The sequence below is a fragment of the Lichenostomus cassidix genome, chromosome 10, assembly GCF_008360975.1.
Source record: "Lichenostomus cassidix isolate B80296 chromosome 10, HeHo_3.0, whole genome shotgun sequence".
NCBI lineage: Eukaryota > Metazoa > Chordata > Aves > Passeriformes > Meliphagidae > Lichenostomus > Lichenostomus cassidix.
This window is the reverse complement of record NC_139491.1, coordinates 11341939-11362925: the sequence shown is the minus strand read 5'-3', so window position 1 is coordinate 11362925 and position 20987 is coordinate 11341939. Positions and strand designations below refer to the sequence as shown.

At 37.3% G+C, this 20987-nt stretch overlaps 1 protein-coding gene across 2 annotated transcripts in view; it reads right to left on the bottom strand.

The window, feature by feature from the left end:
- Nucleotides 1-20987, bottom strand: part of DMXL2 (Dmx like 2) — a 47469-nt gene that overhangs the window by 16824 nt on the left and 9658 nt on the right. For both annotated transcript variants that reach the window (XM_085070623.1, XM_085070624.1), the window contains exons 3-24: nt 20864-20935; nt 20080-20158; nt 19295-19451; nt 18820-18886; nt 17896-18074; nt 17413-17596; nt 16272-16446; nt 15250-15483; nt 14846-15123; nt 13974-14667; nt 12212-12333; nt 11060-11149; nt 9606-9723; nt 8704-8823; nt 8013-8240; nt 5610-7289; nt 5204-5314; nt 4301-4470; nt 3646-3743; nt 3318-3483; nt 2085-2349; nt 385-1463 (exon numbers count right to left, since the gene is read on the bottom strand). In XM_085070623.1, the coding sequence (XP_084926749.1) occupies nt 385-1463; nt 2085-2349; nt 3318-3483; nt 3646-3743; nt 4301-4470; nt 5204-5314; nt 5610-7289; nt 8013-8240; nt 8704-8823; nt 9606-9723; nt 11060-11149; nt 12212-12333; nt 13974-14667; nt 14846-15123; nt 15250-15483; nt 16272-16446; nt 17413-17596; nt 17896-18074; nt 18820-18886; nt 19295-19451; nt 20080-20158; nt 20864-20935 (6366 nt within the window). The remainder of the gene's footprint in view (nt 1-384; nt 1464-2084; nt 2350-3317; nt 3484-3645; nt 3744-4300; nt 4471-5203; nt 5315-5609; nt 7290-8012; nt 8241-8703; nt 8824-9605; nt 9724-11059; nt 11150-12211; nt 12334-13973; nt 14668-14845; nt 15124-15249; nt 15484-16271; nt 16447-17412; nt 17597-17895; nt 18075-18819; nt 18887-19294; nt 19452-20079; nt 20159-20863; nt 20936-20987) is intronic.

The window sequence follows — 20987 nt, the reverse complement described above, 5'->3', positions numbered from 1 at the left end:
GGTCTAGGAATGAGATTTTATTTCAGTAACTGTGAATTCAATTTATTATATAAGTACCTAGAATATTGTGACCAAAATTATGTCATAGTAACAGACGTACAATGCTGTCGGTGTAATAAAACCAGCAACATTTATATTCCATAATCACAAGTAGCCTGAGCCTCAGTGTCACATAGCAGATTCTTAAGAATCAAATAATCTGTGTGTGGAAAAGCAGCACACTTGAATTCCAAGTTCTTTCTCCAAGAACATTGAAATGATCTTGACCATTAGCCTTGCGGAACATTAGCAACATCTGTCTAAACACAAAGGTATGCATTTGACATACCTGACAGTCTAGAACTGCTCACATTCATCAACAGAGATGAGCTGAATTTGCTTTACCTGCTGTGACTCCTGCAGCAAGAACTTCAGCTCCATTCTTACAGATGCTAAACCTCCACCTTGTGCCCCATGAAGACTGCAATAACTTAGAAAAACTCTGAGAAGAGCTTGGTTCTTCTGCAGCCACCACTTCCGTCTTTCCGCGTGTTCTCGCTTTGCCTGTAGCCTCCGTCTTTCGATCTGGTGCCGTTCATACGAGCCAATGTCTGGCTTATCCATAATATCTTCGGGGTCAAGCAGATCCCCGTTTACTTTGGTATATGTTTTACAGTAGTCTTTGTCCCCTGCCTCGTGGTTGCATATTTCATGCATAGCAGCAATCTCTTTTTCCAGCCAGTTGTACAGCTGAAATCTGAGCTTTCCTCCATCCACTTCATAACCTGTAGCCAAAGTCCTCAGTTCAGTCATAAGGATTTTCAAACAGGCTCTGAACTTCAGTTGCTCAGCAATAACATCAACCTCAGTGTCTCCTGCCTCAGAAACCTCTCCATGTGGTGTTTGTGCCACGCTGGTGTCTGAGGTCCTCTCATCTTCGCTCTTAGAATCAGACTTTTTCATCATTATCCCAACATCCTTGTCTTCTTCATCTGACCCATTTTTGTCTTCACCCCAGTCAAGAGTAAGAGGCTCATCATCAAACTTTACTGCTGGTTGACTCCAGTCAAACTGTGCTGAAGATTCAGCAGTACTGTCCAAAGCGAAGGAAGTTGAAATGGGCTTTGACCAGTCTATATCACCACTTCCAGCACCATCCTGCAGGGCTTTGGAATCTGGAACATCAGCCTGGATTGAAGGAGTGGATGAGTCTTTTTCTCCAGACTTTTTTCTTATTTTTGGAATTTTGGAAAGGACTTCAAGAGCTAGTACGGGGCAGCCCACTTTAAAATGAGCATTTGCAGTAGTGAAGAATAATTTTCTTTCAATAAGATTAATTTTATCAACAAAGCTTTTCTCAGTTGTTAGACCCAAGGTGGCCAGAGTTCCTTCTGGTGAGCTGAAGTATCTTCGGATGAGCAGAGGGTGGGTCCGAAGATAGTTGTAGAAACTGAACACCACAGGATTGCAGGATTTGACAATAACTGAAGAATTAAACAGATATGACATCTATTGAAAATGGCTTTCAGATGGTATTATTCTGTTTTGCTATTGTTTCCTGCATCAGAGGTTTTTCAAAGCACTAAACCAATTTTGTGTCCAGTTACCAAAAGAAAATTAATTACTTTTTCCCCACAAATACGAGCTGGGTGAGTAGAAAGATACTAAATTCTCTCATTTGCCTCGCAGTTACATTGCACTCAGCTAAGCTAAAAAGCAGCTGAGATGATCATCCAGGTAGAGATTTCCTCAAGTAAATTTCCATAGGGAATTTGAAACCTATGTAGCCACCTATCACTTAACATTAATCTTGAAGAGATGGCATAAGAAATCCAGCTACAATACTGCTAATTCCTAAAACCAAGAATGAGAATTTAAGTCTACTGGAAAAAAGACAAGCCAGCATTTGGTACTAGAGAAGTATTGTAAGGAAGTGCCAAACAAAGCTCTCCTGAGCTTAGCTGACAGCAGGAACTAACTTTGGTGTTAGGGGGCTGGAGTCAACCCTTGGAAAAAATTTGAAATAGATATTTATAATGTTTTAAAGCATTTCTCACACTCTTCTTAATAAATGTGTCCCATCAGAGAAATATTTTTTCCCCTACCTGGGTTTTCATCATCTTCTTTAGGTGTTTGTTCCAATAACGTGTCCAGTGCTCGTGTGTAATCCTTCATTATCCAGTAGGCAATGCTTCTCAGAAATGGATCAGAATGCAACTTAGTACAGCTGAATCCACTTCCATCCTTCTGGCAACCCAAAATCTTTTCATAGAGAATGGAGGTGTACGTGACAGAGGTTTCAAACTCTGATTCATACAAACGAGCAATGACCATAGCCAACTGGATGTCTTCCATTTTCTCAAGGCACACCTATAACAAGCAGTGGGGAAAAGGTTGTTTTACGAGGGAAAGGGAGTTCTATAAAATAAAGTGAATGGCAATATATGTTTACAGAACAGATAACTTTTTTCTCATCCTGTCTGTTCTTTGAAGTATAAATTAATCTTCAGGTAAAAAACGTGGTAAGTGACATATATCCAAGTAACATTTTCTTCTGTTTGGAAAGAGGTGTACTTTTCTCTGTTTTAGGAATTTTAATGTGCATAGCAGTATATAGCATTAAAAAATTAATATGGCAGAAGATAAAGATGTCTATTTTTTTCTATTGTACCCTCCAACTTTAATGTTATTACATCACTGATGAGATATTTTTCACACCATCTCGTGCAGAATTACATCTCTGAGGAAAATACATTCTCAGGTGAAGACAAACATACTGTAAATAAATAGGCAGGGTTACTAAAGGTTCTCTAACTCCCGTCCTCTCCTGAGAGATACTGCTAGCTTATGATCCTCCCCACAGCTCCCACCTCCCTTGTGGCAAGCAGCATAGCAGCTCCACTAAAAAGGGATCCCAGGGCTGCTTCAGAAGTCTTGACTTCTTTTTTTTACCTAATGTTGTATCAACAGGTCATGCAGAATAGCTGGAGGCTGAACAGGGTGCTGCGACTTAATTGTGCAGTTCAGAGTTTTGCCAGAATTGAGTTCAGTTCAGACCCTTTGCCAGAAGGGTCACAGCTGGTATTCCCAAGAGTGCTTCCACTGAGGAATGGTGTATTTGAACAATTATTCTGGCCTTCAAATCAGCTTCCAAGCTGCTTTTCACAGTAGTGTGGAGGTGGATGGTATGTCTGCAGGGCACAAGGGGGTCCTGTGTGGACATACCATCCCATTTGTGCTGCCACAATTTGTGAAAACATCATCAGAGAACAGCTTGCAAGGATGCAATAACATAGGTCAAATTAGAAACTGAAACTTAATTTCTCAAAAGCGGATACCTCTATAGCATCTTTTAGTGAACCTGCTAGCAAGAAAAATGCAGCTGACTGCTCAAAACGTTGTTTTCCCAACAAAGCAAAAGCATTTTTTAAAGCAGCTTTGCGCCATCGATCTTCATTGAAGTTGTGGCTGAAAAAGGCAGTCATCTTTTCATCATGCTGGGACCTGTATAAAGAAATGCAATGTATAGAGCTATTTATTATGTAATCTTTGCATACTATCACTTGAACAATATTACTTGAAATTAAACTCTACTCTTGAATGAGTTCTGCTTTGCATTCCTGGTTCAATTAAGATTTAATCAAACTTAAAGTTAGCAGAACTCACCTAAACAGACCCCACACCACTGCCTTTTTCTTCATAGCAAGGTAAAAAAGTGCAGCATCTAAGGCATCATTGTTCCTCTGGAATGAAGCTTTTGCAACCTGTAGTGAACAAAGCCTACTATTATCAATGAAAATATAAAAGCTGCTTTTAGCTAACTAACCTGTGTTCTTTGTCACAGAGGATGGCGAGGTGACTGTATTATGTCTACAAAGCAGCAAAGTAATTTCTGTGAGAATATTTTATTTCTGTGTAACAGACCTCTACACTCTAATGCTTTTAAGAGTCAGAGAAACAGCACTATTGCAGATAGCAACCCCTCAAGCACAGTGGGACATTAGGAATGTACAAATAAAAATATTTTCTTTAAAATTGTTACAGTAACTCATACTATTGGGTGAAATTCCTCTGGCAACCCATTATGTAAAAATACTTAAGCTAATAACAGTATAGCTTGAATGAACACTGTTTGGGTTTTATATAGGACTCTGATGTAATTGTATTTGATCTGGAGTACTAGGACAATTGTTTTGCTCCTGGATTTTTTGATTAAACTGTAGCTTTTAAAAATATATTTTTACATTCGATGACTTGGAAATTTAATACAGTAGGCACACCTAACAGCATGGAGCCAGAATTTGTAACCAGTAAAAAGTACCTTCTCGATGCACCTCCGGAGAGTGTTGATATTCCTGACCCACCAACCAATACCCATAGCTCTCAGTTCAGACCACTGTGGGTCTCCCTTCTGGATAGCAGGAATCATATTGATCAACTCCTCCTCAGCCTCGGAATGGAAAGCCCATGCAAAATGGCAAGTTGACAGGCCTAAACAATAACATAAACCAAAACAATTCAGAAGACTAAGAGTTGTTAATAAGCAAATGGAATATGTCAGAGATGCAAAATGGGATCTTCAGCCCAAGAGTTTGGGACATCTGAGAGAGACTGATTCCCTCAAGAGGAAGTAGAGCTGTTAAAGGAACAACTGAAATATCTTTTTGCTTGTTAGGGATGTTGTCTCCTCAGTACTTTAATAATTTTCCAGTGCCTCATTCATATACGAGAACTACATGTTGAAAGACTGAAGGAAAAATATTCTGTTATCACAGAAGCAGACCCATTCTGGACCAGAAACCCTTCTCTCTGCTCTTTAGGTCGTAACTTCTTTTCAGTATTTCACAACAGTATTTACTCAGATTGAGCAAAGAAAAAACCCGCCTGCTGTAAATGATAAAATATTCTTTACGGTAACATAAACCCATGCTCAGGTAAGGAAATGTCTTAATTCTCCCAGCAGAAACAATGAATTACATATACAATCAGTATTTTACCTGATTGGGGAACTTATTCGTGCCTCAAACTGGACAGGTTGTAATCTTCTACTCTAGAGCTATACTTTTTTGCTATTTACAGTGCACGTAGGGAAGGCTATACTAAGCCTTTGCAAGATAACAGCCTTGATGAAATAGAAAATGAATATGCAGATACCAGAAGTCTGACAGTACAAATGAAAGGTAAGCAGATGCTGTGAGCGAGGCGATCCTCCCTGCGGGGTTACCTTGGTGCAGCAGCTGGACGCGGTACAGAGGAGGCAGCGATGTCAGAAGGCAGGTGTGCAAGCGCATGGCCAGCAAGTACCGGAGGCCACATTCATCCAAGGTGTCTCTTCCTGCGCAATGTAAAATACACTTTGGAACATGCAGCTGGCTACAGTAGACATATATACAAGTTATCATATGCAGCGTGTGAGGAATGTATGTTTCTAAGTCTGCTGAGAACCTGAAATACAAGTTATTTATTATGTATGAACTATAAGTAGATACTTATGTTTTTCTTTCTTACTGTATCTAATCTGAATAACTGATGCTAGCATTCAGCTTCGTAACCCCAAAATACCCAAGGACTAAGTTTACCTTTGCTGAGAAAAACAAGAATGTCAATTCAATAATATGTCATTTACTAACCTGAGTAATTCTTATCTCTGTTCTCATCTAGTTCAGTGCTTGTCATGGCCACAGTGTCTGCCAAAGCTACAAGGAACATCTGCTCCAGTCGAGTGAGGCCTGGCAGACTGGAGTGCATCAGGTGGCTTGAAAGGACACTGGCGTGCTCTCGGCCAAAGTAAGTTGGCCCATACTGTGACAGATTAATAACTTTGGATTTACTCTCCCTCTTTTCAGGCTCAAAATCTATAAAGTCTTCGGTTGTAACAGGTTGAATCTGGAACAGATCCGAATACTGATCCTCTGTTTTTCTCTTTGCGTGGTCTTCAGAGCCCTGAGGTATTTTAGAAGTTTCTTCAGAAACATAGGTGGCATCCTGATCTGCAGCAAGCAGTGCATACAGTGGCAGAGGGGGAATTGAGTCTATCTCTGTGTAGTCTCGAGTACCATCTTTGCCAGCAGTGATGGTATCCTTTGCAGTGCTGCCACTCACGCTGATGGTGCGAGAAAGGTGACGTTTAGGGCCAGTCCCTTCTCCAGCTTCTGTGTCTTTGACTATTGCAACTTCTCCTGCAATGCATTTAACTAAATGTGCTAGAATGGCTTTGGCTCGGCGAACTTTACCCAGGTCCATGAGTTCTAATAACTGGGTTGGATGATATTGGGGTAGAGTAGGCGAAAGAACATGAGCAGCTTCAAAGAGGCCCCCATCCTGAATTACAGTTGGAGTGCCAAAAACATCATCCACAATCCCTGCCCCATCAATCACACTGGTCTTCTTCACTACGGCACTTGTTTTGAATGGGTCCTGTGTTGTTGAGTCTTCAGAAGTAAAAACATCACTTTCTCCATTGCCAAACTTGACCGCGTGTTTCCACTGAGCATAAACGTGCATTTCACAGTCCATTCCCACCACCAGGATTCCATCTCTCACCCAGGACAGAGAGACAGGCAGGGAAGGAGTGCCATCCACGGATGATACCAAATCAATGGACCTCAGCAACACCCACTTGGACTTTACGCCTTGCTTTATGCTCCCTCCCAGTGGCAAGGTGATGACAGCTACTCCCTCTTTGCTGCTGGTTTGATCTGTTACAATCCCTGAAAGCCTTCCATACATGAAGATGTTGGCACCCACTCCAACTGTCAGTATATGTGAACCATCTTCTTTTGAAACCCAGTCCAAATGCACCAGATGTTTGATACTGGGCACCAGGTATTTGTCCTTATTCAAAAAAGCATCTGACTTACTGTAAACAAATAAATTACTATCTACGCTGACCCTTGAGTCAAGTACACTTCCAACCTTAACTAAATCATCCAGATGAATTGTCTGCTCCAAAACCCACTCCGATCCTCCAGTAGACTCACATTCAAGTATACAAACATGCATGGAAAATTCTTTGGAAACAAGCCCATTATGCTGTATGGGCTGTTTGTATGCTACTGCCAGACGTCCCGTGTAAGAACAGCTAACAGCAACTGGCCTTCCTACTATGCCCACTGTACTGCTGTTGTCTTCCCCTTCGTCGTTCATCAAAGGCCATTTTCTCCAGTGGTACGTTTCCTTCTCCTCGTTTTTGCTGTTCAGGTCTGTCTCTACAGTGCATCTCCAGAAGCGCACTCTGTTGTCCGAACAGGACGTCACTATCAAATAAGGTGCGAGGCAGACTGGGTAGATGGATGAGGAACTCAAGTGACCTGAAGTTAGAACAAACATATTTACTTTTAGTAATAGATAACAGAATGATTAAGGCAGACATAACACAGAGTCCAGCTACTGCTAGAGAACTTTACAACCTGGTGTTATTTTTTTAATTTGGAGTTGGAAAGAGGCAAATAATATCAGGGCCGGTAAGTCTTGCAGCTTGGACATTACTTATCATCTGCATTTCTGGTCCCTATTGAAAGAAGATAAACTGGAACTCAACTAATTCAGAGAAGGGCTGTTAGAACAACCAGAGGAATACAAAGCTTTAATCAGATGAGATAAGGAAGTTAGGATTGGGTTCATATAGCCTACCAAAAGGAAACCTAAGAGGGAAAGGGAAAATAACCCCAACAACCAGACAGACAAAAAGACAAACAAACAGAAGAAGGTATAAGTGCATTGGATTAAAAAAAACTATATACCAAGCAGTAATGCTGACAAATGGGCAGGTGGGTATAAACTGTTCATTAATAAATTAAAAGGTACATTTCCAACTCTTAGAGCAGTAAGTCTGAGGAACAGCTTTCCTGCAGGGACTCCATACATTTATGGGACAGTAACATGACATGGGCACAATGATTTGAAAGCACCTTTTCAGTCGTGTGTTTCCAGTATTAGTAAATCAGAGTCTTATAGGCTGGGGAGATACAATCCTATAAACTAGGAGATAAATCAGTGGACCAATCAGTACAGAAAAAAACTGCTAGTGTTACCTGCTGAAGGAGTTGCTCTCACTACTTCTACACCAACAGGAAGATCCAGAGGCTGGCTGTACACAAGTCTGGAGCTCAGAATGAGTTTACTAGCAGTCTGAAGATTAGCAATTGATGAAGATCGGGGAATGGGACTTATGCCAGGTGATACATCTGGAGAAGAATCCCCAGTCTTTTGCTCAGGTACACTAAGCTTATTATCTGCTGAAGATGCTTCAGTTGGTTTTGCTATATAAAAAAAATTGCCAACAGCGTTAAAAAATTGTTTATAAGGACAAGGCATGAATATCTGATAATCAAATTTATTTGCTTTTACAAGAGCTCAAGTTGCACAGAAAATAATTATATGATGTGTGCAGGCTGTGTCAGTTTTATTGCATGCTGTGACTATTCATTTAAGACATCCATAACGTTCTGAAATACTGACAGTTTGAAATAAAGAAGCCACTGCTTAAGTAAATTACTCTCCCTATCAACACGTTTCTATATTTTATTGGTATAGAATGCAACCAATGTTTGTAAGGAATCTTACTGCGTCTATTGCATTGATATATTATTCTGAAGATTCTTGATTTTTAGGCTTCTCCTTGACAAAGGTGGCACAAATTGTTTTACAATAAACCACCAATGTTTATTTTAAATAATATGATAGAAATGTCTATCTCTAAGAAAATTACGATCACTTACTCACCTAAACAGGCTTGCACAGATTTGAGATGAAGATGCCACATGTGAAGAACAGAACAGCCACTGCTATCTTTTTCAATTACTACCAGGTAGAACTTCTCTGAGAAAGGTGGTGGACGATACCCTGCAATTTAAACATATTATATATATGTGTATATATATAAACACACAATATATAAACACATATATTTATATATGTTCATGAAATTTGTATTCAACCTAAATAATTTTTCCATAGCAGAAGATTCTCTAAAAACTTTTGACAATAAAAACCCCGTTTTCATCTTTGAAAGAAATTGTTTGATTATAAAACAAAATATTCAAACAGTATCATTAATAGCATGCTTTAATTGACATTTTGTTTGCTTGTGACAACAGAAGAATTACAAAATAGACACTTATAGACAATCTGAGTATTTGTGGCAAATCTAATTTATTAGATATTTGTCTTCCAATTCAGTTTGAACTATTTTGCCAGATTATAAAGATTCTTCTACCTGCCTGCTTTCTTCCTTCCTTTTTCTTTTGAAGTTTTAAGTCTATGACCAAATTCTCCAGTGACTTTCCATTGTATTAAGTTGAAAGCCAGATATATTCACTTCATCACCTGGAACTACCTATTGATGCAGAAAATGTGCTTCTGTTCTGTTCACATTTTTATATGTAACATAAGCACTTTGAAAAATGTACTTTGTCAAATAAGTTGTTTCACTCTAAGCAATTAGAATGTCTTAGTTTAACACCATTTAGCAACAATTCCTATGACCAATACATAGCAACCATTCCACTGAATTCTACAGATTCTCATTTGAAAGTAAATTACCACATGCCAGCTAGGTTTTAGTATTACTTAAGAACATTTTTTGGTACCCAATAAATCTATATTAGTTATAGTTTATGTTATACCTTGTGATGGCTGGAAAAATATCTCAGTTTCCTTTCCTTCCACATCTTCCTTATGTGGTTTGTATCCCAAAATGAAGTCTTCTTGGAAGACATGAAGCAATTGTGTGTTTGAGCCACACTGAAACATTGAGCAACCATTAAGCTTCCAGAACAGTACAGCAAAATGTGGTATTTATGGAATTATATGCTTTGTGCAATCTAGCTACCAGTGAGGAACACTTTCACTTATAATGTCTAAAATTATAATTAGAAAACCAAAATATTTTCCCTTCTTATTAAGAATAGCATGTTCTAGAACCCATCATTTGTATATTCAAGTAATTTCACCGAAGTCTACCAGGAGAGACAAATTCTATAATAACACTTCTGCTGCAGTTATTGACAGATGAATTAGTATCTGATTTGTTTTTATTTCTTTGGTGTTGAACATATGACAGTGGCAGAAACATGGGAAGACATGTCTACAGTGAATTGCTTGGGAAATCTAAAAAAGGGAACAAATTGCAGATTTTCCTTCTCTCAGATATCTTAACATCTGTCTTTTCTGACAGCAACATATTTCTTTGCAGTCACTCTACCTCACGACCAAGAAGGCTGCTCATGGTGAAATCCTCCCCTGCTGGCAAGGAAAAATATGTCCCCCAAATACAGTGATGGCAAAGATATCGTGCTGCAAAAAACCACCTTTTTTCCAGAAAAATAAGGTAAGATAGTATTCCCTGTACTCATTTATAAAAATTCTAGGAAAATATTTTGTAAATCTAAACTTAAATTTGAAGATTCTATGTTATTGATACTTAAAAGACATAGAACTTTGTTGACAGTAGAGAAATACTTATTTATACATATCAAAAACCCAGAGTTTTCTAATTAAGAATGATAAAACTCACTGTTTGCACAGGCTGTTAACAGAAAACAGCACTGCAACATGTATGATCAAAATAACTGAGTAAGAACAAGGTTTAATTAAACCTGCTCATTGATTGAAAAATATAGCTGTGTTAATTAAAAGATATAAATTTGGTTTACAATACAGACACAAAGAACTCAAAGTCATACCTGTCTATCATTCTTACATTTTGGATAATTAGATCTAGTTTTAAAGTTTGGGCTTCTTAATGTTGTTTGTTTGGTTTTGAGGGGGTTGTAATTTTTTTTACTTTACATTTTGATGCCTTGGAAACCAGTCTTTATTAAGGTGTGTTTTCATCAAGAATTATGCTTAGAAAATAAAGCAATACTCTAAACATGAGCTTTGAGCTCTTAGCAACTAACAGAAAGTTGGTTTAGTAAAATGCTTAAGGTATCTCAATAGTCACAAAAATTCAAGGCAGCCATTGTCACCATAGAGAAATGTCATCTCTTTTACCTCTTTTCAACAGGTTAGGCTAATTAAAAAAGCAAATTATTAAACACCTTTATGTGGTACCCTAAAGAATTAACCATTTATTTACTTTGTTAGTTATTGCATCGAGCTCAATGATACATCCTGGTCGAGCAGTAGATTGTTGGCTCACAATATTAAACACTTCTCCAATAAGTTTCTGAAACAGAGAAAAATGAGTAGAATTAGTGTATTTTTCCTTTGGACAGAAGAAAATTGCAGTTGCTTATGATAAACTGATGCTTCAATTTTTCTTGTTGGCACAAACCATAACAGAGTTCTTGCAGTTGTCACTTTGGCACTCATGAATAATGTGTTTATCAAATCATTTGCACTGTTGTGGGTGGGCAGCTCTTCATGAGGATGATACACCAGTTTTTATGGAAGCTAAATATTGTTAATTTAAAGATTTATCCTTGCATAATGCAATATAATGTATCTGTGCAATGAGAAACAATACAGTGATTCACTTTTTTTTCAAGCCTCAGGTTTTGTCACAACATGTAGAAAAAAAAATCAGTACAACTTATATATAAGCTGAAAGCTCTACTAATTTTTGCTGGAATGTTCACAGTCATTGCTCTTAGAACAGATTCCTCTGACTGATCTGAATACTGGCAGGCCCTGTCTTGCAGGATGGTTTATAAAATAACAGAAGAATGGAAAAAAAGGAAAGATGTGTTTCTTTATACAATAACAGCACAAGGTCAGGCTTTACTTTTCTGAAATTCACAGAAAGTTAAAAAGAATGAAAAATTCAGTTATTGGGAAAAAAAAAAAAGCTAATATGACCCTTAGCTGATTCCCTTATATCCCACGATCTATGCCCTTCCCCACATATAGATGTAACTTAGGTGGATACACCTCAGGCTTGCTCTTTGTATTCACCTTCTCCTTTTCTCTTGATTCCCCTCTTCTGAGATTCAAGCTAAGAAATCCTGTTTTTCGCTTTCCCACCTGCCACAGTTTGGGGAAACTCGTCTGGGAAATTTTGGTTCAATGCAGACACTTTTAGTAGTAATGCTGCATTTGTTCTGCTAATGCTTACAGACAGTGGCAAAACATGCAAGTATGCAAGATGAAATGCAAAAGATTCTATACCTGGAATGGCACAAAAATCACACAGAACTAAAGGAAGAAAAACCACTGGAAGGGGTAAAAGTAAGTTATGTTAGGGTATTTTTAACAGTTTCCAACCAAACCATTGCTACATAAAACTTACAGATGATTCAGGATCAGATAATTCATCCAGAAGTTTTCGTGCATCTACGACAGCTTGATAGAGCCTCAGGTTTTTGCCATCTGATGCAACAAAGCAAGCACTAGCAGAGTTGCAATAGGTACCTAGCAGAAGACACAAAAAAAGTCATAAAGAAAAAAATGGCAATCACTGGCATCAGGCAGTCCATGACAGTCCTCAGTATATGAATAAGCTTCAAACATAATTTTCATAAAGCGTTGAAGCAAAAAACCTAAGTGAATGTGTGCATTAATATACCATTATTTGAACTTTGAAATAATTCCCTTTCTGTTAATTTATGTAATTGAACCACCTCAAAAAGGTTCAATAATCTAAGCTGAATTCATGTATGTTTACAAACACTATTCACACATGCCAAGCCCAGTCTGTAGTACACCTAAGGGAATGCTGCCATTCCCTACAACTGTGATGTTTGATTCACTGGCACCTTCAGGGCATTGCTTGGAAGAGCCAACTCCAGATTCCTGCGGTTGTCAGAGACAGTTCAGAGTAGGAGTCTAAGGGGAAACTGTTCAGCCATATCCTTCTTCCTTGTTTATTGTCTCTAGGCTCTTTGCATAAAATTAACCTCTCTAAGTATTCCCTTCTGCCCTGCAGTTAGGAGTGCAGATATATAAGTGGAGGGAGAAATAGATCTGTCTGCAGTTCTGAATAAAATATGAAAAACTGTAAGAGTGGGTTTTTTTGCTTCTCAGTGGTATAAACAACAGGCTTGACACGAGATTTTCTGTTCTGAAATACATTTTCCTCTAAACTGCAAGAATGCAGCTCGTTATTTGTGTTTAGAACACAAATATCTTTGTGGGATACAGACAGCCCAAAATGTTACTATGAAAGCAGAGAAAATGGATTTGTTTTATTTTAAATCAAAAATATTATGTATTTTTAACCTGGCATTAGTATAAAATTTAATGTAACACCCACAGTACAAATGGCATTCAGTACTGCATATAAAGATGACAACTACTATAACAGCATCTTTGTCCTAATTAAAAAAATAAGTATCTGTGTGGCTGGATAGAAGTAGAAGTAGTTTGTAGAAGTAGTTTTCTTAACTGCAATGGAAAACCCTAAAATTAAAAACAAATACTGAAGAATTGTTTAAGGGCATCATACACCAGATGTTGTACTGTCTGATCTCTGAAAAGAGTGTTGTTTGCAGTTCTGTAAAGTTAATGCAGCCTATTTATTTAGAAGTATCCTGTGTTCCAACTGGGTTTTTGTAAGCCTCTGATGATCTGAAGAATTTCAGTATTGTTTCAGGATCTTTTAAGCAGTTTTTAGCCAGCATGTTAAAGGAATTTGGTAACACTGATTTTGGCTGCAAATCTTCCCCAATAATTCTGATGCTCAAGTGGTCCAAACACTAGTTCTGTTCAGCCCTGCACAACTGTATTTGCACACACGTCAGTGCAGAGAGTGCTGAAGGAAGCTGCCTGAAGGCATCACCTTGTTCTCTGTGGGAGAAAGGAGTGCTTACTCACACAAAGGAGTTCCTGAGTGTCAGCCGAGCCACAGGCACTGCAGATGCACTCAGACCACAGAAAATGTTTTGCAGTAGCTTAGCCACAAAGGAAATAAAAATGCTTGATTTGCATAATACAAGGAAATCTTTGGAAAGTTAATGTAAATATACTCCAAATAAAACAGCAATTTATTTTAACAAATTAGTTCTACAACTCATGGTGTTTACTCTATATGAAAACATGCCAAGCATACTCACCAAGGCAATAGCTGGGAATTAGTGTTGGAAGCCAGGCTACATTAGAGAAAGCAGAGGTGTGAAGAGAGTTAATCCGAGCCAATTCAGACACTCCTCCAGTGTAGGATAAAGGTCCTATGGGGTCTACTCGCCACAGAATCAGCTCACTGTAGATTGCATTTGGGTCATGGAATGTACGAGTTGCTGCATTTTTCAGTTGCTGCTTAGAAGAACCTTTCCTGTGTTTAAGAGGATCCATCATCCTGCTTATCCTGTCAGAGTCCCAGGAGCTGTCTGATTCAGGAGTCAACAGAGCATTGTGGTGGGAGGATGTCAGCAGCAGTGGTAACACAGAATGGCAGGCTAGATCATTGAGGTGAAAGCGGTGTCCACAGTACCTAAACTTATGGGATACAGTGAGCACAGTAGTGAAAGCTGATTTATCAGCAAAAGTAACTGCCCACTGATTGAGAGAGCCATCTATGTGTTTGGAAATCATCATTACTACAGGAGAAATGATATTCACATTTGCACTGTCCTGGGCAAAGCTTGGTCCTTTATTCGCTAGAGTATTATCTGGAAAGTCCATTGCCTTCTGCTGTGCAGCACTGCTGTCTTTTACAAAGACAGGGCAGGCATACATCATTATATTTTTGCTAAGGGAATTAGCATCTCCAGACGGAAATGCAACAGGAATCCTAGAAGAAAATGAAACCTAAAAAAAGAAAAAAATAAAAAAATTAGAATATACAAACCCAGTTTGACCCGAATAAATGCTAGCTGTTTTACAGGGAGTAATTAAAATTAAATTCCTACTGGTATTCAGCTCTAAAGGAAAGGACACAATTTTTATTCACATCATAAATAATAAAACTATTACAAATATACAATACCTGAACTTGTCGAAAGATGCCAGGAGTGTATTCATCTAAATACTTCACATGCCACACCAGAAAGGTCCCATCAACAGGATGGATAGTAAAAAGCATATCTGGATTCTTGTTCCATTCCGTTAGGAGCAAGTCGATTTTCCGGTCTAACAAAACTGTTGGAAGAGGCAGGCGTGGCCCTGCCAGCAGAGATGTTTTGGGGCTTCCCTCTCTTTCTCCATCTTCATGTTCTGATGAGCCTGTTCCAGTCCCTGTCTCTGATTCTCTGTCTATAGACAAATCTGCAACACGAAAGAAATGTGCCATTTTATCCATTGCAAAGATTTCCCTATCAGTTTCCATTCAAAACACAGGATTTTTTAATCTGCTAGTAGTAGGATCTGATAAGAACTAACCAGACTACTAACCATGATCTAACTTCATATGTAAGCCTTTCTCTTTTTCTTCCATTTCTTCTTCCTCTTCAACTTCAACATCAAAATCTTGTTCTAGCTGTTGTTCAGAAATTTTTCTTAGATGCTCCATGAATACTTCAATAGAGGATGTAAAATGAAATTCTTTGTTGTTCAACCAGTGGACAACGAAGCCTCCACTTCCTTCATCTATATTAAAAGCTGTTCCAGCCAAGACTGATGGAATGTCTGTGGATATTTTTAAAAAAATAAAAAAACTATATATTAAACTATATAAAATACATATAAAGCTATATATTAAGCTATATATTAACCACTCATCTTTTTATATATATGTACATATGTACACACACATGTTCAACTTATTTTAGGTATAACATAATTTGTGTCTGCAAGATTAGAAAAGGTAAGATGCAGATCAAGTTTCTACATCCAATTGTAATAAAAACAGTAAAGACATTTTAAGGTCAATAAATTTACAGGAAAATTTATTCTTATGTGAATGGTAAATGATACTCAGTGGTTCTAACCACTCAGTTTCATAAGTTGCAGTGTGGACTTTCATGTACAATTTTTAATTAAAGCACATCACTGCTCTTTAATATTTTCCTTCTTTAAAAACATTGTGCATTATTCTATAAAACACAGCTGGTTTCCCACCAAAAAGCTCTGGTACAGCTTTTTTTCAATCACTATGTATTCTGTAGGATGCAGTTCTATTCATCATATACCATGGCCCCCCAAACCCAAGAATCAAACACCAAGCAGACTGGAAATTTAGGCTTATTTTGCCTTCTGATCTGCAAAGATTAATTTAATTTGCTTGTAAATGCGCTGAAAGTACTCAGAATAAATTCAGCTTCATTTGTCTTATAAAACTCTATGCTAAATAACAGACTTCCTACAAGTTCCCTGTATTCAATTAGGCAAAGCTAAGAATGTGCATCTCATCCCCCTTTATTTTTTTCATGTTGTCTAAATATATAATTGTGGTCTAATAAATGGTTGTATTTCACCTGTGTTAGGGTTGATGCTTGCTGCTATGTGGAAGTGACCAAGTGCATTTGCTTGATGTGAAATGTGCCGCTGAACTTCATGAGTGCCCTGCTGATCTGGCAGTACATCTGTGTGGGTAACAAGAACTGAAGATCTCCTTTGTCCTTTTCTCATATTTTTCAAATGATGGATTGTCTGTTGTAGTTATAAAAATGAATTAATAAATATTAAAACCACTGTAAGGTAAATAGTCACACTTATATAAAGCCTATAGCTTCTTTCTACCAAAGAAATGAAGACTAATTTCTAAAGGATTATTTTAAATGGATTTCAACAGAGATTAGTAACACCTATGTACAGCAGATCTGCCCAAAAGCAAAGCTCTTTTAACAGTCTTCTAAAAGTTCCTTTAATATTTGCTCAACAAGAACACAAAAATACATAGCATTTTGCACAACATTCATGAACAAGATTAGAACAATCTAAACCCAGCAACTTTTGTGATATAATTTTATAATTAATTACTTTTGTATGACTGAAAATTTCTGAGAGCACGTGGAGAGCACAACTGATTTAACAGCCCACAGTGTAATTAGTCCCAATTTCCCTCTTTGTTGATGGCCATGATATGTAAGAAGTAAAAACTTAGTCTGATTGTAATAGTTTACAAATAAGTGGTGGGATGTATTTTTGTTTTCTTATCTTTTCTTTTTATATTCATAGGTTTTATCTTACTGCAAACTTAACAGACTTGATAAGAATATAAGCCTGTCGCTAAAACAAAATTGTCAAATGAAGTAACTAAAAATTAGAAGTTTATTTATTCCTTTCATTGTCTTTATAATTACAGACTTTCAGACCCAATCAGAACGAAACCATTATTACTATTCCATATTAAACATTGTCTCTTCCCATCACTGTTAGTTAACTACAGAAAATTAAACTGAGTTGTAAAAACATGGTGCTTGGATGCAGAGCTGCAGTCCCTGACTTTTTCAGTGTTTAGTAATAGACCTCGAAACCTGAAGTGAAATAATTCAGACTATTCTGTTATGCTTTAAGGACTACATAATATACATTCTTAGAGCTTTATATCCTTATATATTTAAAGTTTTAGGAATAATAAAATAAAAATGTGACAAATTAATCATTTACTAGTACCTCTAGTGCATGCTGTATTGTGTCCTTTTGCTTTCCAGACTGGGAGATGGTGCTGCTGATGCTGGAGGTGGTGGTTTCACAGATCTGCTCCCCGAGGAGAGTATCTTCGGGTAGCAGCGTCTCTGCCCACAGCCGGCAGATGCCATCCAGGCATGACGTGAGTAACACATTACAGACCAAACCCCTGATGGCAGACATGGCAAAATTACTGCCTGGGTAATCCAATTAGCTCTACAGACACAGCAGAAATTAGGGGAGTGTACAAGCATTACATAGTTTTTATCAAAATTTCTGCTTCTCCCCTCACTGAAGGTTAATGTGACTATCATTATTAAACTCAGTGATGCACAATGATACAGAAATTTATGAGAAGATGTTGGTGTGCTTTGCTTCTTGAAAGTATAAGAAGAGAAGTCTCATGTTCTTGATGGCAAAACATTAAGCAGAGTAAAAAAAACACCTGATCAAAGAAAGCTTTCGAACCTGGGCATGTACTTGCTGATGTTCCGCCAGGAAAATCCTGTCACTGCTCGGGGATGCGCCAAGTAAACAAAGGCAAACTGCACATCCTCTGAGCACTTCTTCTTTTCCTCATTCTCTTGGGGCAGGAGAGATGACTTCCAACCAGTCATAGGATACCAAACCTTCAAGAGACAGTCATCCTAGGTAAAGCAATAAACAGCAGGGGGTTAGGCAGCTATCATTAAAAATGTAACAAAAAGAAAATCCCAAGTAATAAGGAAACTGCTGTGCTGGTATTGTTACTGAAAACTTGGCCCAGAACTAAGATCCATATCACTGTTAACTAACAGTAAGGGCAAGCAAAAAATGCTTACCTATTCAGACTTGTAAACCAAAGGGAATCATTCAAATCAGATGGTGACATTAAAGAGAATTATTAATTGAAAACTTAGCTTGAATAATGATTTAACAAAAAGTCTTGCAGGCTGAAATAGAACTGATAATTGAACCCAGAATTCACTAAATAGAGATCCTGCTCTAATTTATCCAGACATGTGCATATTATACCAGTTTAAATGTGAGTTTTCTATCATAATGATCTCATTACTTCCAACAGAAGTAGAAAAATTTATATATATCTCAAATCCATCTAAGCATACTTCATTAAAAAACATATCTATCTATCTATCTATCTGTATACACACACATACATACAAATCTGTATCACTGTCATTCAAGCATTCAGTAAGAGTACATAGCTAACTCCAATTTCTTGTTGCTGAAATTCATGGAACTACACAAAAATACAGCATTAAATGAGAGCATAATTTACCTTTGCTTAGACTGCAATAGAGTATATGGCCCAGGGCTATTCATATTACTTACTTTTGTCAAACAAATGCAAAATATTACAAAAACTTACTAGTTATTCTTTTTTGTCCTTACCTTCCCAGCTGTTGCAAAATATTCACCATCAGGAGACCATGACATCAAATGTACTGATGTTGCAGTCCTACAGAACACCAGAGCAACTTAAGTAAGGTCTATCTATTCTAAAATATTATTCCATAGGTATTCAGTAGATTCAGTGTTACTATTCATCATTTAAATTAAGTGTTAAATAAAGTAAAAATTAAATTATTTTACCGTTGTTTTTAAGCATAGTTTACAAATAGCAGAAGCATAAAAATATTTGCTACAATGAAACAAAATTGTATTTTCACACTTTTATAAAAAAAAGCTCATAAAAATTTGGTTTAAGCAAATTTTTTATAGCAAGCCTAGGTTAGTGTCAACAGGAGTGAGGATTTCTTATTTGGAATAACTTACATTGTTTGAATTTTATGATATTTAAAAGCACAATTTAAAATATGGGTGAGAGGTAGCATTGCAATTTCTCTTAAAATAAAAATTATCTCACTTGCACTGCCAGACACATTTCCAGTCATTTAGAACCGGGAGAACTTTATCATCCTTCATCTGACTGCTGGCATCATCATCTTCATCCTCCTCTAGAATGTCATCAGACGGAGGAGCCCACAGCTGCAAAAAGTCTGTTGCTGTCAGTAACCTGTTACCTGAAAGGGAGCAATAACAAAGCTATGGCACCAGCATGATGAAGGGATATTGAAAGGTTAAGCCTCTCAGCATATTTTGTTGTGAATTATTCAGAACGAGTTGAAAGCTAAACTTTTTCAAGTCCATTGTAAATATGACAGGGTATTCTATCATCTTACACAGCTGGTTTAATTAAAACACTTTGAATTTACAGTATCTTTTAGGAAAGAACACCAAGGTTTTTGAGTGACTTTGAATCATAGAACCATATTTAGTAATGGATGTTGCAGATGCTTAACAGCTATTCACATCTCAAAGAAATACACAGACATCTTACAAAGATCCATGTCTAGGTACACTGCTGACTATAATTGTGCTAAAGTTCTATTTAAATTATTATTAGCAATAATTTAAGTCAGTTAACAACACTGTGATTCCCAAACTAAGATCTTGCATAAGAGACTCAAACACTTGGCACAGCATCTTAACAAATGCTAACTGTAGTCTCTCATTTTATGCAACAATACCTGAGAAAACGTAATTTAAAATTTTCATATTCAAGCTCTCACTTTATTACAATAAAAATATTTATGCTCAAGACATTCCAACTGCAAGTCTTGAACAAATACTTCACAAACAGTGCATTACCTTGAGGATCCCAGGCCAGGTTGTAAGTCATAGAACTGAGGAAGAATTGCCCAGTTTTTAGCCACTGACACTTCAGTTGCTGTAGTTTAAAAACAGTAAAGGATTAATTCTCACATCAACAGCAAAACATAAAGGTATTTGGGATTTCACAGAATCACAGAATCATTTCTTTCTATGTGAAATTGCTATTAAGCCTGTTGCAAAAATATTCAGTGGTACCTTGCTAAATCTAGCATTAATATACTTTTAAATTGTTTTGTAAAATGTATATGCATCCCAGGGTGCCCTGCAAACCAGATCTGGACCTGTCCCACATACAAATACATCTGTAGATTACTTTGTATTTCTGTGATCATAGATGTGCAGGAACATATGGGAGGGCAGTAGAGATGCCACAGAGATGATGAAAACTGCTTGAGAACATCCTTAATGCTCGAGTGCTTGGCCACAGCTGTGCTGTTCAAACAAGTCTGGGTGCACTAAACAAGTCTGTGTCGTATTTCTGTACTGCATCTCTAACAAGCTCTCAAATAAGAAATACCAACTTGCCACCATGTCATTCTAGTATGAGACTCAAGAACAAGGTGTAGTGAACCTAGGAGAAGTGCAGTCCACAGTTCAGTTCACGCAGAGGAGGAATCTACCCATCCAATTTTATTGTGAATGCTGGAAGATATTTGTCCATTAGTCTTTTGTGTGCCAACATAATATAATAACTGGCAGACAGACTTTTGCTTCTTCTAAGAGCCTAAAATGGAATTACAATTATGAAATACATACTTACACAATTTCTTTTATGAGAATTTATACCCAGTGGTTCAAAAATGCAAACAGCATTTCCATAGGATGCTGCAATCTGGGGAAAAAGAAAAAATTGAATAGTCAAAATGTCAGGTTAGGAGGTAAGT